This window comes from Ornithorhynchus anatinus, chromosome 1, assembly GCF_004115215.2.
Source record: "Ornithorhynchus anatinus isolate Pmale09 chromosome 1, mOrnAna1.pri.v4, whole genome shotgun sequence".
Classification (NCBI taxonomy): Eukaryota; Metazoa; Chordata; class Mammalia; order Monotremata; family Ornithorhynchidae; genus Ornithorhynchus; species Ornithorhynchus anatinus.
In genome coordinates this window covers 74,077,959-74,094,135 of record NC_041728.1, presented here as the reverse complement: position 1 = coordinate 74,094,135, position 16,177 = coordinate 74,077,959, and the positions used below count along the sequence as shown (strand labels likewise).

General features: G+C 40.8%; 1 protein-coding gene across 1 annotated transcript in view; it reads left to right on the top strand.

The window, feature by feature from the left end:
• Positions 1-16,177, top strand: part of LOC100073893 (dystonin) — a 416,997-nt gene that overhangs the window by 193,197 nt on the left and 207,623 nt on the right. The window contains exon 5 of the mRNA XM_029062300.2: positions 940-1,001. Within this exon, the coding sequence (XP_028918133.1) occupies positions 940-1,001 (62 nt within the window). The remainder of the gene's footprint in view (positions 1-939; positions 1,002-16,177) is intronic.

Below are 16,177 nucleotides of genomic sequence, written 5' to 3'. Positions count from 1 at the left end.
GAGTTTCAGCTTGATACAGAGAGGATTAGGTTACTATTGAAGGTTTTTAAGGATTGGAGAGCTGTGTGCCTAATACTGTTTGAGAAAAATGATTTGGGCAGCCAAGTGAAATGAGAACTGGAGAGTGGGGAGATAGAGAGACCAGTGAGAAGTAGTCTTACTAGAATATGATGGGTTTGAGGAATTGAAGATGGCGACTAGGGAGAGAAGAAGGGTTCAATCAATCAGTCATATTTATTGAGTGCTGATTGTGTGCAGCACACTGTATGTAAGTGCTTGGGAGAGTACAGTATAACATTGTCCACAACTATCTTACAGTCTAGAGGGTGTAGATGATGAGAATAGTTGTGATCAGAGATTCAAGTAGCAGTGGTTGATTTTGAAAGTTGACAGGAGAGAGGTGGAAAAGGAGAGAGAGCATGTTGGAACTGGGGAGGAGAGGGAGACACTTGGGGGTGCTCATTCCTGATGGTTTCATTTTATCAAGGTTGCTAAGGGGCAGGAGAAAACTGAGGTGGGAACAGTAGAGGCTTCAGGAGGGAGTTAAATGCCTGGAATTATGGGTTGTCTCGTGGGAATAAGAGTAAGAAGGAAGAGGAATGGCGAGTGGGAGAAAAGGAAGGGTTCTAGAAAGTGAGGTCTAATATGAAGGGGCAGAAATCAAACCTGGTTTCTGGATTTACATCAGTATTGTCAAAATAATGTAGAAAGAAACAGAGAATGGAGAGTACTAACCCATCTTAATCCATAAACATAGCTCATTTGTCTCATATTTGCTAATTTATACGAAGAAAATATAAATATATCCATATATATTGTTCAATTATTCCTTTCTGTTATAATGGATTTAAAGTTAAGTCATTTCTAGATGGATCATTGTTATACAACCTATTTGAGACCATTATTTTAGAAATAATTTTTTTTTCATTTGTTTTTTAGATGAACGGGACAAAGTTCAAAAGAAAACTTTCACTAAATGGATAAACCAGCATCTCATGAAGGTAAGTTTATTTACCTTTCATCAGTGATAGTAGTTTCTTGTCCCAAGGAACAAGGAACACCGTAATTGTGATAACTTTTTATGTGTTTTAATCAACATTTCACAAATGTAAAATTTGTGAGAGAACCACTGCACTGCAAAGAGAAACACACATACATTTTTAGAGTTGGAATAATGAAAATATTTTCAGGGGTTTTTTGTACAGAATTTACAGTGGTCTATCACTAGTGCCTCTGGACTTAGCTGGTCAAAGTCTTAGCCCTGTTCCTGACTTCCCTGAACATAGCTGATCATACTTTATGAAAATAAAACTAAAACTTAAGTTTTAGATGTGTAATCATTTTAGATATTAGAAGCATCAGACAGTTACAGAATACATTGCAAGTTGCTCTTTCAAGTGCATTTGCTTTGACTTACTATATGGTGGTATGTATTATTTTCTTTGATATTTACAAGTAATACTGACATACATGATTTTATAGTTTAACAATTTGAAATGGCCAGGTATGAAACTGCTTGTCTCAGCACCTCTTTTATTGCAAATTTAGTAATGATTTTATGAATTAGATAAAATAACTAAAAGATAAATAATCTAAAAAACAAGTGATATACTTTGTTTTGAAGGAGGAAGTTTTTCCTTCGAGACTTTGACTTCCTAGCATTAGGTTATTTTAGTTCTTATGTTTTCATTTGTTAGAGATTTTTAAACAATTAAACTGAAGGTAGAGAAAGAGAAGGATTATGAACCCTGAGCACATAAAGCACCCAGCAAATACTATACAGAGCATATTACTGGCCTTTCAAAGAGGGCAGTGCAAGCTCCCTGTCCTTGGGAATTTGCAAACTAAAGGGGAAAGTCAGGATTAGCACTAATATACAACATTGCAAATAGACCAGAATTGCAAAAGAGGCAAAAGAACACTCCCCAGACCTATTGTTGGGGAAATGCTGAGGATGAAATGGAGTGAATGAAATATTCAGTTGGCTGGGGCTAATGCAGCAGGAGTGGAGAAAGAGGTAGATTTTTAGAAAAAGGAAGGAAGCTAGGATATTTGTTAAAATGATGAGAATATTTTGGGATGAAGGAATAGTAAGAGCATTGTCTTGATGGTAGGGGAGGCGAGAGGAAAAAAATAATACTATGTACCAAGCACTGTAATAGCACTGTGGCAGTTACAGTACAATCATATCAGACCAATTCTCTGCCTCACAAAGTGCTAACAGTCTAAAGGAAGGAGTAATTTTTTTTATGGTATTTGTAGGGCACTTACTATGTGCCAGGCACTGTGCTCGACATTGGTCTAGATATAAATTAATCAGTTTGGACAAAGTCCGTGTCCTCTATGGGTCTCTCAGTCTTAATCCCATTATACAGATGAGGTAACTGAGGCCCAGAGAAGTAAAGTGACTTGCCCAAGGTCACACAGCAGACAAGTGGCAGAGCCAGAATTAGAATCCAGGTCCTCCTTCTGACTCCCAGCCCCATGCTCTGTCCAGTAGACCATGCTGATTCTCATATTTAAGATTAGGCAATCATATTTATTGAGCACTTCTGTGTACAGAGTACTGTATTAAGGGTGTGGGAGTATACCGTATACCAGAGTTAGCAGACGTGTTCTCTGCTCATAAAGAGGGGGAGACGAATGTTAAAATGCATTACAGTTATGTACAGAAGGGCTTTGGGGGATGAGGATGGGTGAATAAAGGATACAAATCCATGATGGTAGTGGGTATAATAATGTTGGTATTTGTTAAGCGCTTACTATGTGCAGAACACTGTTCTAAGCGCTGGGGTAGATACAGGGTAATCAGGGTGTCCCACGTGAGGCTCACAGTCAATCCCCATTTTACAGATAAGGTAACGGAGGCACAGAGAGGTTAAGTGACTTGCCCACAGTCACACAGCTGCCAAGCGGCAGAGATGGGAATGGCTCTGCCAAGTGACAGTGTGGCAGAGTGGATGTAAATCCAAGATATGTAGAGTATATGCAAACAGACTCTTTGTGAGTGTACCGAAGTCCTTGGTTCTGTGATGATTTACATAAGCCTGGGTCACTTCAGCTTTGCATACCATTTTTTGTTGCACCCATTTATTAACATGATTTGAGGTTCCATTTCATACCTTTGTACCCTATGTCAGGAATGAATCATGAGGAACTGCAAGTTATCGATAACTCATTACTTGTTTTGTTTGAAATTTCTGTGTGCTCTCCTATGAGTTGTTTGCCTTGGATCAGACTTGCAGGCTCAGCTAACTTCGTTTACAATCTTGATTGCTACCTGGAAGATTGTATTTTGGAGACACCTCCATTTGCCATTCACACCTGTGCTCTCTGGGTGTCTCTGAGGGCCTCTTGCTCTCATCTTCCTGCTCATATCCCTATTCTCCAGATGCGTGACTGTGTTCAGTCAGTCACTTGTAATATGAGGGTTGCATTCCTGTACGGCCTCATGTTAAGGAAAACCTATGCATTTTCTTCTGATGCCATGGCATGACCCAACCCAACTCTGCCACTTCCGTGTTGTGCGACCTCGAACAAGTCTATTAATTTCTCAGCACCTCTGTTTCTTTACCTGTAAAATATGGTTACAATACCTCCTCTCTTCCTTCTTTGACTTTGGAACAGGGACCCTTGTGGGACAGGGACCCTGTCCAATGTGATTATTTTGTGTCTACTCAGCAATTAGTACAGTGAATGCTTAATAAATACAATTAATAATTATTATCTTTGTTACTGGAAAAATATTCCCTAATTCACTCCTAAAAATATGTAGAGAAAATATCAACTGTGGCAGAGCTGAGTGTGCTCTATTTTCTGTGTTCAGTATTCTCCTGGAAATTTAAAGCATGTCTTTTTTAGGCTGCAAGGCCACAGCAGTATGCTTTAAATATCCTTTCAAAGAAGTCCTGGTCAGATGTTTGTGGAAAAGAAAGCAGAGGGACAGAACTGAAATGGCCATGGAGCAGAGGCAGGTTTTACCTTCACTTTAGAGAATGTTATTTTATTGAAGGCACACCTCCTTCAAGGCAGGTTTTGCCTTCGCTTTCGAGAATGTTATTTTATTGAAGGCACACCTCCTTCAATAGGCCTTCCCTGACCAAAGCCTTCTTTCCTTTTTTTCCACTCCCTTTTCCGTCACCCTGACTGTTCCTTTTATTCAGCGTCTCTCCCAGTTCACAGCACATATCTGGTAATTTATTGATTTTTATTAATGTCTGTCCTCCCCTCTAGACTGTAAGTTCGTTGTGGGCAGAGAATGTGTCAGCTTACTGTTATATTGTATGCTTCCAAGTACTTGAGTGCAGTGCTCTGTATGCAGCAAACACTCAAATACAGTTGACTGACTGACTGGACCTTTCCTAGGGAGACTGACTCCTCTGCCAATAGTGGGAAATCCCCAAGATCTCAGGGAGTTGCAGTTGGTTTGGAGCTTCCTGTGGTGTATTGTGCCTGCTCTTCTGAGATTGTAGAGAAGAGATTTCCACTTGTTTCAAGTATTTCTCTTGGCTAAACTATACCTGGGGCAAAAGGGAAGTTATTGTGAGTTAGTTTTGGGATTATTTTAGATTAAACCGTTTTTGCAGCCTTTTTTCTAAGCAAGCTTTCAGACAAAGGATGGCTGGAGCTTTTGGTGTAAGATTTCTGCTAATCTGATGATCAGTTTGGCTCAGAGTTTTGCCCTTCAGTAGCTTTAAATATTACCTTTTTTAAATTTTTTAAAAGTGGCATTTAAGTGCTTATTATGTGCCAGGCGTGTACTGAGCACTAGGATAGATACAAGCTAATCAAGTTGGTCACAGTCCCTATCCCACATGGGGCTCACAGTTTTAATCCCCATTTTACAGATGGGTAACTGAGATCCATAGAAATTGTGACTTGCCCAAAGTCACACAGCAGACAGTTGACAGAGCTAGTATTAGAACCCAGGTCCTCTGACTCCCAGGCTCGTTCTCTTTCCGCTCAGCAACACTGTGTTGCCTTTTCACTCTGTGTTTCCTTTTCACTCTGGCCTTGGTTTAATCCTCACTTTGGTCGTTGTCACGTTTGGGAATCTGGTTCAGTCATGGTTTAGAATCTGTACAGAACCCTCTGTTGGTCCTGACTGGAAATTTGAATCTCTCTATTTTCCTTGGATAACCCTGAATACCAGATGGCTTACTTTGTCCCTAGTTTGCAGTTCTACAACTCAGCAGCCCCAGTTTCAATCTCCAGAAGCCTATTAATATTACCGACTCAAGTCACCTGATCTAGTGGAAAGAGCATGGGTTTGGGAATCAGGAGAATGGGACTTTAGTCCCAACTTTGCCATTGGCCTGCATCATGGCCTCAGACAAATTACTTAACCACTCTATGCCTCAATTTCCCTCTATAATTGACAGTAAAATTTTCTGCCTCTCTCTCCATCACAGAGATGTTGTGAGGATAAAATAGGTTCATTGACGTAACTATGAGAAAGATGGAAGCAATTTTGCTAACTGGAAGCTCCTTTTAATCTTGACTCTCATCAAATTTTTTTGTTTACTTGAGTTCATTAGTTCCAAATAGGCACAATCAGATTTTCCCATGGCAGAGCTATGTCCTGGGAGTTTCCTAGATACTTTAGGAAAGAACATTCACTTTTGTAAGTCTCCACTAGTGAACCTGACTCAGGAACTATAGCCCCAGTTGCTGAAAGCTCTAAGAATTTCCATTGGGAAAATATAATCTCTTAAGTGATGATTTTAGAGAATGTAATTGCATCTTGGCCCTGGAAATGAACTAAACTACCTATTTAGCCGGAGTCAGCTCAGAGAGGTTGTTGATTGGGGTTGAGGTGAAGTCATGGGCTCTCTGGAATGCTGCTATGGCCACCCCTCACAGCTACTGTTTCTGGAGATGATTCTGGCTTGGATATGATGAGGACTGCTCTGGAGCTGAGTTAGCAGGGTGGCAACATTAGGGGAGGCCTCGGCTCAGGCTGGAGCTATCTATGCTGGTGACAGTAGTATTGGAGTCAGTAGGCAGCCCTCATCTGGAGCTGGGGAAACCCTTCACTTCTGCAAACAGCTCCAGCCCAGACCAAAGATTTCTGGTCCTAACCAGTCTGCCTATTAATGGTGACCAGACCTGAACCCGGATTGGAGCCACTCTGAAGATGGTGGCAGTGTGGAGCCAGTGGAGACCCCCTTGTTCCTTCCACGTCCTCCACTGAAGGAACATCCTGAGAGCTACCTCATTCTCCAACCCCAGAGACCCCATGATTAAAGTTAAAGATTCTTTAAAGCCCTGCCATTCAGAAACAGCCTGAATTTTTATTTATGGTTCATGTAAATAATTGAGAATTTGGTTTCCCTCAGTTTTATATTTAAAAATTTTCAATGAGGAGGAAAATGAAAATTCATTCAGTCAATTTATTGAGCACTTACTGTGTGCAGAACACTTTACTAAGTGCTTGGGGGAATACAATACAACAAAATCCAAATAAATCATTTTTTTTTCTCTTTAGCCTCAAACTGAGCATTATAAATATAGAACTGTTCTAAAACTCTTGAAAATGCATAAGGGCATCCTTAAAATAGCTTCAGTGGGTGAAAAAAACAAATAATTTCTCGCCTCTTCACGCCTTAGTCAGCATAACAGATGGAATGTTTCTGGGCTGACTGTCTAGGAGATTCCGTGAATATGAAGCTTCACTCTTGGGTATGTATTACTTTTTTGACTGCAGTGTTGATTTTCAGGACATGGGGTGCCTCCTGTATTTCAGTTTTGCCAGTATAAAAGAATTAAGCCATGAGAAGCAGTGTGGCCTAGTGGTTAAAGCAAGGGCCTGAGAATCAGAGGACCTGAGTTCTAATCCTGGCTCTCTGCCACTTGTCTGTTGTGTGGCCTTGGACAAGGTACTTAATTCCTCTGTGCCTCAGTTACCTCATCTGTAAAATGGAGATTAAGTCCTTAAGTGGGACGTGGACTGAGACCGACCTGATTAACTTGTACCCCAGTGCTTAGTAAATACAGTGCCTGGCACATAAGTGCTTAATAAATAGGATTTGTAAAGAAGTGGACCTGATTTATCTTGAAACCTGGTTAGTCAGAATGGGTAGGTATTAGGAAACAGCACAGCTACTTTTCAGAGGAGCCATCTGCTGTTAACGAATACTGCAAGCATTAAAGAACAGTGCAGATGTGCGAGCTTCCCTTGCTTCTGCTACTCAGTGGGAGCTGACAGTTTCTGTCCAGCACAGCCAGCCTCACAGGATTTATGTTAGATGATTCCCAAAGGTTGCCAATGGCTGGATTCATGTCTTGGAGATGTGGACACCTGAGGCGTACCCAAAAACATAGCTCCCCAAAATGGCAGTGTAGCAGGAATTGTTCATTTTCTATTTCTTCCATAATCAGGGGAAGAAGAGAGTGCGAAAGGTGGCCAGAAAATGACCTTTTCTTCTTTGCTTTTATTTTTCAATATATTTAAATTCATTTCCAAGTATTTTAGTGTCTTGGAGCATTACTGTGAAGAGCCTTATAAGATGAATGATAAAAAATTAGTCTTGGTATTATCTTATTTTGATTTCTTTTTTTATGGTACTTAAGTGCTTATTATATGTCAAGCACTGTTCTAGACACTGGGGTAGATACAAGTTTATCATTTTGGACACAGTTCCTCTAGCTTATGGGGCTCATAGTCTAAGTTGGAGCGAAGGGGGTTTAACACCCGTTTTTCATATGAGGCAACTGAGGCACAGAGAAATTGTAACTTGCTGAAGGTCACACAGCAAGCAATTGGCAGAGCCTGTATTAGAACTCAGGCCCTCTTACTCCCAGGCTTATGTTCTTTCCACTAGGTCATGCCAGGAAAGGAACATATTGCTAACATATTGTTAGGCAAAGGAATAATAAAGATTTTAGTCTCAACTTTTCGAGTACCAGCTTTCTGGCGTAACAAGTTTGTTTCATTTAAAAAGTGAATATTACAGTACTGTTAAACCAGGTGTGGTTTTTTTTTCCTGAGATCCAACGTTACTTTAAAAATACCTGGGGAGAATTATGGAAGGAGAACTCATCACATGTTACAAAAACTGCCATTGTTTTCATCTCTGGCCAGACATTTTTAAGGAAATAATTTTAAATTAAATTGTAAAATATCTTGGGTATTTCAGTATCCAAGAAAAAAGCAGAAGATATGAAGGGTGTTCACATGAGACGGTGGAATGAATGTGCTGACGAGAACACAGTGGAAGCGCAGGGGACGAGGAGAGTTGAGGGCATTTAAACTAAAGAAAGGAAATGGCAAAAGTTGAGTTTTCTGTTTTATTCCCATATCCTCCACACCATGTCTTTTTATTTTCATCTCAATCATTCAGTCAGTGGTATTTGAATGCTTATTGTGCAGAGCACTGCGGTATGTACTTGGGAGAGTACCATTATCATTTTCATCTCAAGCATTACTTGGGGCCCTCAGTATCTATCTAGTATTGTACTGTGCATCCTGTAGCTTTTGTAATGGTTGTCTTTCATAGCCAGACTAATATCAAAAATAATAATAATTATGGTATTTGTTAAGAGCTTACTGTGTGCCCGGCACTGTACTAAGCACTGGGGTAGATACAAGAAAATTGAGTAGGACACAGTCCCTGTCTCACAGTGGGCTCAGCAGTGTGGCTCAGTGGAAAGAGTCTGGACTTGGGAGTCAGAGGTCATCGGTTCTAATCCCGGCTCCACCGCTTGTTAGTTGTGTGACCTTGGGCAAGTCACTTAACTTCTCTGGGCCTCAGTTACCTCATCTGCACAATGGGAATGAAGACTGTGAGCCCTACGAGGGACAACCTGATTACCGTGTTTCTACCTCAGCACTTAGAACAGTGCTTGGCATATAGTAAGTTCTTAACAAATACCAACATTATTATTATTATTAATCCCCCATTTTACAGATGAGGCAACTGAGGCACAGAGAGGTAAAGTGACTTGCCCATGGTCACACAGCAGACAAGTGGTGGAGCTGGGATTAGAATTCAGGTCTTTCTGATTTACAGGCCTGCGCTCTATCCATTAATCCACACTGCTTCTCATAGAAAAAAATCCTGCATCATTAATGGTAAAAAGAAGCTAATTCTGCCCAAACTTTACACTCTAATGTCACAGAATCCCAAATAATTCTTATTATAAAAACTTGTTTTCTTCTTCCTTAAATATAAACTCTAGCAGTGTGCAATAAAACCTATATTCACTATTAATTTGGGTAACCCAGTTGTGGAATTGGAAGCTGGTAGCAGCAGGAGACCTCTAGACAGCTGAGGGCAGCAAAGAATTGTGTTTCACTGGGTGAAAGAAGCAAGTTAGAGCCGCAGGGAACTGGGATGGTTCATTGGAGTTCCCACTGCAGTTTCTCTCCACTGGCCTCGTGGGTAGGCTAGACAGAGACTCTGAGAAAAAGCTGAGCAAACTCTGATGGCTACAGTTGCATGCACCACCTCTCTTTGTAGCTCATTTTTCTTTATTTCTTTTCTGGTTGGCTCCCCTCTGAAACAGACTTGCTTTGTGTCTGTGTAGAGCACCCCTTTAATGCCAACCTACACACTTACCACAGACTCTTTGCCCACATCCTCCCTCTGGCCTGGAACTCTTTCTTAATATCTTCCAGACTACCATTCATTCCCCCCACCTTCAAATCACACAAAGAAGCTTTCCTTGATTAAGCCTTCATTTTCCCTACTTTTCCTCCCTTCAGCATCACCTTTCCAGTTGAATCTGTACTCTCTAGCACTTAATATTTATTCAGCCCACCCCCGGCTTGACAGCACTTATGTACCTATCCTTACACTTCCCCACTTTCCCTATCTGTGGTTTATTTTAATAGCTATCTCCCCCTCTGGAATGTAAGATCCTTTTGTGCAGGGATTGTACCTACCAATCCTATTGTATTGTACTTTCCCACACATTTAGTGTGGTCTTCTGCACCTAGTAAGTGCTTGATAATATTAAAAATTATGATATTTGTTAAGCACTTACTATGTGTCAGGCACTGTATTAAGCACTGGGGTGGATACAAGCAAATCGGGTTGGACACAGTCCCCATACCATGTGGGGCTCACAGTCTCTATCCCCATGAGGTAATTGAGGTGAAAACTGTATCCTGAGAAGTGAAATGACTTGTCGAAGGTCACACAGCAGACAAGTGGTGGAGCCATGACTTTCTGACTCCTAGACCTGTGCTCTATTTACTGCGCCATGTTGTTTGATAAATACCATTGATTGATATATCTGCATGTGTAGTTTTGTGCTTGTGTGTCTCTGAACCTCTGTATGTTGTGTGAGTCTGGTTATGTAGTTGGGCATACCAGTATTTGTGAGTGGGTCTGTGATGGGGTTTGTGTGACATATCTGGAGTTGGGCCTTTTAGTGTGTCTGTCTGAAGATGTCTGTCTATCACTCCTGCCTAGGGCAATGGGTCTGCCACTTCTGTTTGTTCTTCTGTCTCTCTCTGACTCTCCACATGCTTAGTCCTTTCTCTTCATTTCCCGTATTCCCCACCCTGTCAAAATTCCCTTGTTCTTCTGGATTCAAGAAAATCTGGTCACTTTATCCAGTTCTTTTCTTGGGTACAATGAACAAGATCAGGATTTAGCAACATATTCTTGGCAGTTAGAATTAATTCAGTTCCTCTGGTCTTAGAGCTTAGGAATTCTGCTACTGCTATCTCTGTTAGTTGACAAGTCAGAAATAATAGCCTGTAAACTCGTTGAGGACAGGGAACATGTCTGTCAACTCTGTTGTATTGTATTCTCCCAACTGCTTAGTACTGTGCTCTGCACACTGTACACATTCAAAAAATGGCATAGTTTCTGACCATATTATACATTGTCAGTAAAGAATTACAATGGAGGTGAAAAAATTCTCACAGAATAATGGTCCTGTAAATATGTGTTTACTAAATAAATAGAAAAAGGAAACATTGTTGAGTTTTCAGGATACAGTTAGTTCATATAAACTGAAGTGTAAACATGTTCTTCTTTCCAAATATTTTGGGTACCTTTGTTTTTATGCCACTTTTTCTTAAGCAAAATATGTCTTGACAGCCATATTTTAATTTGATGGAGATAAAACAATGTCAGTCTGAAATAAACATTTTTGTTACTAATTAGCTTCCCTTTGATAGTTAGCAGAAGCTCTGTGTATCTAGGCAGATGGGACCAAGTTGTCATTGTTTTTCTGAATTAATTCATCGGTTGTGTGGGTACAAATGATCTGGCAGAATATTCTTCCTTTTGATTCACTTTCTTCAGGAATAAATCACATAACACAGCCACAGTCCTGTGCCACTATAGGTTGCTTCACTGAATAATAAGCAGCTGTTTACCACACCCATTCAGTTTCCATGCAACTGCTGAATGCTTAACCATTTAAGTATCATCATTCAGCAAATTGTTATTTAGATAAAGTTCAGCATTAAAGTGTGCTGAACAGCATACCTGGCTGAAGTCCCCAAACAGAGTTAAGATGATGTTTTAATCATTACCATCAATAAAATAGTTGTTGAATATTACACATATACCTGGAACTGCACTAAGCTCTTATGGCACTTGATAGAACAGGGAGTTGACATTTCCCCCCTTCCAGGAGTTTACCTTAAAGCAGTAATCCACAGAAGTGCCTTCATAGCTTGGTACTCATCCTTTCACAGAAGAAAATGAATGAAGCAAAACAGCGCACTGTATTTTACTGGATTACAGACATGCTGTATAATCTATTTGAGAAACTTTGGATTTTGTTTTTTAAATTCCAAAGGAATCAAGCAAAGCCTATAAATCTAGTATGGAAGGAGAGAGCAGGCCATGAATTGTCAAAAGAGGGAAGACTGCTTAGCAGTGGATGAAGATTCTGCTCATTTTAGCTACCATCCAGATAATTTGTTCATTAAAGCCTATTTTAGTGACTTCTCAAGAGTGGGTTATTTGGTTTGTCTGCCTTGTTCTAATGGTACTATACTAAGTGGTGGGCTGGGGTAGATACAAGATAATCAGGTTGCATTCAGTCCCTGTCCCTGTTTATAATCTTAATTCCCATTTTACAGATGAGATAACCGAGGCAGAGAGAAGTTAAGTGACTTGCCCAAAGTCACACAGCAGACACAAGGTTGAGCCAGGATTAGAACTCAAGATTCTTCTGAGGCCCGTGCTCTATCCCCTAGGCAATGCTGCTTCTCCTGCTGGTTGTGTCTGTGTATTGGGACTGCATTTTCTTGAGCAATGGAATGGTGGATTTAGCCAGTAATATTTTATTGGTAAAACTGGATTGACCTGGTGCTCCAGTTTTATGGAAATCAGGCCATTTGTAAAAGAAGATAATTTTTAGATCACATTAGTGATGTTGTAATGAGTACAGCCTCTTCTTGCAACCAAGATCTCCCTTGGTTACTGCTCCTATTAATGAAGTTTCCTCTGTAGGAAGCTAAGACTTGGGTAAGTAAACTAGGGAAGAGGAATAGATAGATTCCAAGTAAAGAGAGGTGGGCAATCCAGAGTATGCAGGAGGCATGAAGTCTCTTCTCCACCACTCCCTTTTTGGATTGAGCTCCTATCTTTGCCTTTCTGCTCCCTCTTCTCCTCCCTCTATTATTCAGAAAGTCCAGAGTCAGAAACCTGCAGTCCTCAAGCTGATTAAGCTAAAGGAGCCAGTTGATTTTTGCTTTTTGGATCATTTGCCCATGATCCAATGCTGTCCATTCTATTGTTTTTTTCTAGGGAAGAGGGAAATTTGAAGTTTGGATATAAAGGCCCAAAGAAGGGTCAGTAAATGATTGCTATTAACAAAGCTGATGAAGAAAAAACGAGGCTTAGCACAGATAATATAATAACATTCCTAGGTAGAGACAACCTAAGGAGGATGCTTTTTTATCCTTTTCTCCCTCTACTCCCTCTGCCATCCCCCCTTTACCTCTCCGCAGCTAAAGCCTCATTTTCCCCTTTTCCCTCTGCTCCTCCACCTCTCCCTTCCCATCCCCACAGCACTGTACTCGCCCGCTCAACTGTATATATTTTCGTTACCCTATTTATTTTGTTAATGAATTGTACATCGCCTTGATTCTATTTAGTTGCCATTGTTTTTACGAGATGTTCTTCCCCTTGACTGTGTTTATTGCCATTGTTCTCGTCTGTCCGTCTCCCCCGATTAGACTGTAAGCCCGTCAAACGGCAGGGACTGTCTCTATCTGTTGCCGACTTGTTCATCCCAAGCGCTTAGTACAGTGCTCTGCACATAGTAAGCGCTCAATAAATACTATTGAATGAATGAATGAATATTAAAAAGAGGGGGTTTCCAAGTTGTGCTTCAGGTGTATGTCCGTATAACACTCAGTCTTTCTAGTTTCGTTGGCTATACTGTACAGTTTCTCTTGTCTTTATTAAGAGTATTTGGTAAAAAATCTCTACAGTAGAAATTTCGCAGGCAGAATTTCTCAATCCAGAAATTGCTTAATAAAAATGTTGATAGTTCAGTGTATGTTCGGACAAATACATTCTGGATGCAGAGCTCCCACCACACCTAATGTATGATGCTATGCTGTTTGTTGCTAACCTGCCTTGGTTGCTGGGGTGGAGGCACCCAGACAGACTATCAGATTAATATCTTTGTTCCATCATGTTCTTTAAAAGCTTAATCCTCCCATGACACTATACCTCCACTGAATCAGCCACATTTACAGGCACAGATTGCATTTCACTTTTATTTTGGTAGCAGGAAAAATGAATACTATCAATCTTAGAGTAGTGATAACATTTAAGAAAGCAACAAAAAAATTGTATCCACATTATTAATTCATTAACTACTCGAGAATATTAGCATAGCTGAGACTGCGAAGCTCTGAATTCTCAGAGGAGAACAAGGCTTTTTCACAAATGGTGTATTTGAAAATGTGATCTATTGGAAAAGGTAGCTTTGCAGCATTTGTGCTTTTTGGATGTACATGCATAAGATTATATGGTATAGCCAAATGTTTAGTTTTGTTGTACATGTTTGCATTTAGTTTTGTTTTCAATATGACAGCACATCGTTGGAGGGAAAAATAAGTTTTAGTAATATCCTATAGGTCTGATTGTGATTATTGTAATTGAATAGTAATTCAAACATTAAGTGTTCTTCACTGTTACAAGAATATTTTCAATATCAGAATTTTGGTGTGACTAATTTTCTCTAGACCCATCATTTTCACTAAGATCTATATTATTTAGAACTAGTGGAAATTTTCCACCATTGTCTAAGATTAATGAGATGTGGATACACACACACACACACACACACACTCTTTCTCTCCCTTTGTTTCCCCTTCCCTTCCCTTCCCTTCCCTTCCCTTCCCTTCCCTTCCCTTCCCTTCCCTTCCCTTCCCTTCCCTTCCCTTCCCTTCCCTTCCCTTCCCTTCCCTTCCCTTCCCTTCCCTTCCCTTCCCTTCCCTTCCCTTCCCTTCCCTTCCCTTCCCTTCCCTTCCCTTCCCTTCCCTTCCCTTCCCTTCCCTTCCCACAGCATCCCAATACATCTCCTTACTAATTCACTCCCACGTCCATTGTCCTCACCAGCTATTTCAGTTATTTAACTCCATTCTCAAACCTCCTGTCCTACTGCCATCACTTTTCCGTAATGACCGGCCACATAATTCATCAACAAAATTGAAACCGTACAACATGATCTCCCTAAAATTTCCCCTGGTCCTCTTCAGTCTCCCCCTCCTCCTTTGCCATCTTCAGTTCTCCCTGTAGTCACTTCAGTAACTCAAGAAGAGATCTCTCGCCTCTTCTCAAAATCTACCCCCTTTGCCTGTGCTTCAGATTCCATCCTTCCATACCTTATTAAAACACTCATTCACTCCCTTCTTCCCTCTTTGACTGCCATCTTCACCTATTCACTTTCCAATGGCTTCTTCCCCAGTGCTTTCAAACATGTTTTTGTATCTCTTGTCCTAAAAATAAAGCCACTTGACCCCACGGCTACCTCTGGGGGATTACTCTATCTCACTCCTACAGTTTCTCTCTAAAATTCTTGAGAGACTTGTTCACACCTGCTGCCTCCACTTCCTCTCCTCTAATTTTCTACTTGATCTCCTCCAATCTGGTTTCTGCCCCCTTACTCCATGGAAACAGCCCTCTCTAAGGCAACCACTGACCTATACTCCAATCTAATCCTAATAGACCATCAGTGCTGTAGACCATCCCCTTTTCCTTGAAACTTTATATATCCTTGTCTTCACTGACACTATTCTCTCTAGATTCTCCTCCCATCTCTCTGACTGCTCCTTCCCAGTTTCTTTTGCAGGCTTCTTTTCTGCCCCCCTCCCTGTGAAGGTGGGTGGCTCCCTCAAGGCTCAGTTCTAGGTCCCCTTCTATTGTCCATCTACACCCACTCCCTTGGAGGAATCATTCACTCCCAAGGCTTCAACTACCATTTTTATGCAGATGATTCCCATACTCTAACTCGGGTCTCTGTGGCCTACAGTCTTGCATTTCTTCCTGCCTTCAGACACCTCACAATTAACATGTCCAAAACAGAACTCCATATCTTCTATCCAAACTCTGGCCTTTCCTTGACTTTCCCTACACTTTAGACAGTACCACCATCCTCCCTGTGTGACAAGACCATAACCTTGGCATTATTCTCAACTTATTACTCTCATTCAGCCTATCACCAAATCCTGTCAGTTCAACCTTTACAGCCACTAAAATCTGCTCTTTCCTCTCCGTCCAAAGTGCTGACTCGCTGATCCAAATCTGTAATCTGTCCCACCTTCACTACTATATCTGCCTCCTCACTGACCTTCCGGCCTTTTCTCTTTCCACTCCAGTCCATACTACACTCTGAAGGGTAGATCATTTTTCTACAAAACTGTTCAATCCATGATTCCGCCGTTCTCAAGAAACTCCAGTGGTTTCCCATCCATCTGTGCATCAAAGAGAAACTCATTACTGTTTCTTACTTACTTTTAAGCAATCACATTGACCTCTCCTAACTTAGCTGTACTACACTACTTTTCCACTACAACCCAGCCCACACATTTTGCTGCTTTAATGTTAACCTACTTTCAGTACCTCGATCTCATCTATATCACCACTTGACTTCTCAGCCACTTCCAGTCGCTGATCAAGAATACCCTCCTTTTTCATATCCAACAGACGATCGCTCTTTCTGCCTTCAAAACCTTATTAAAAGCACATCT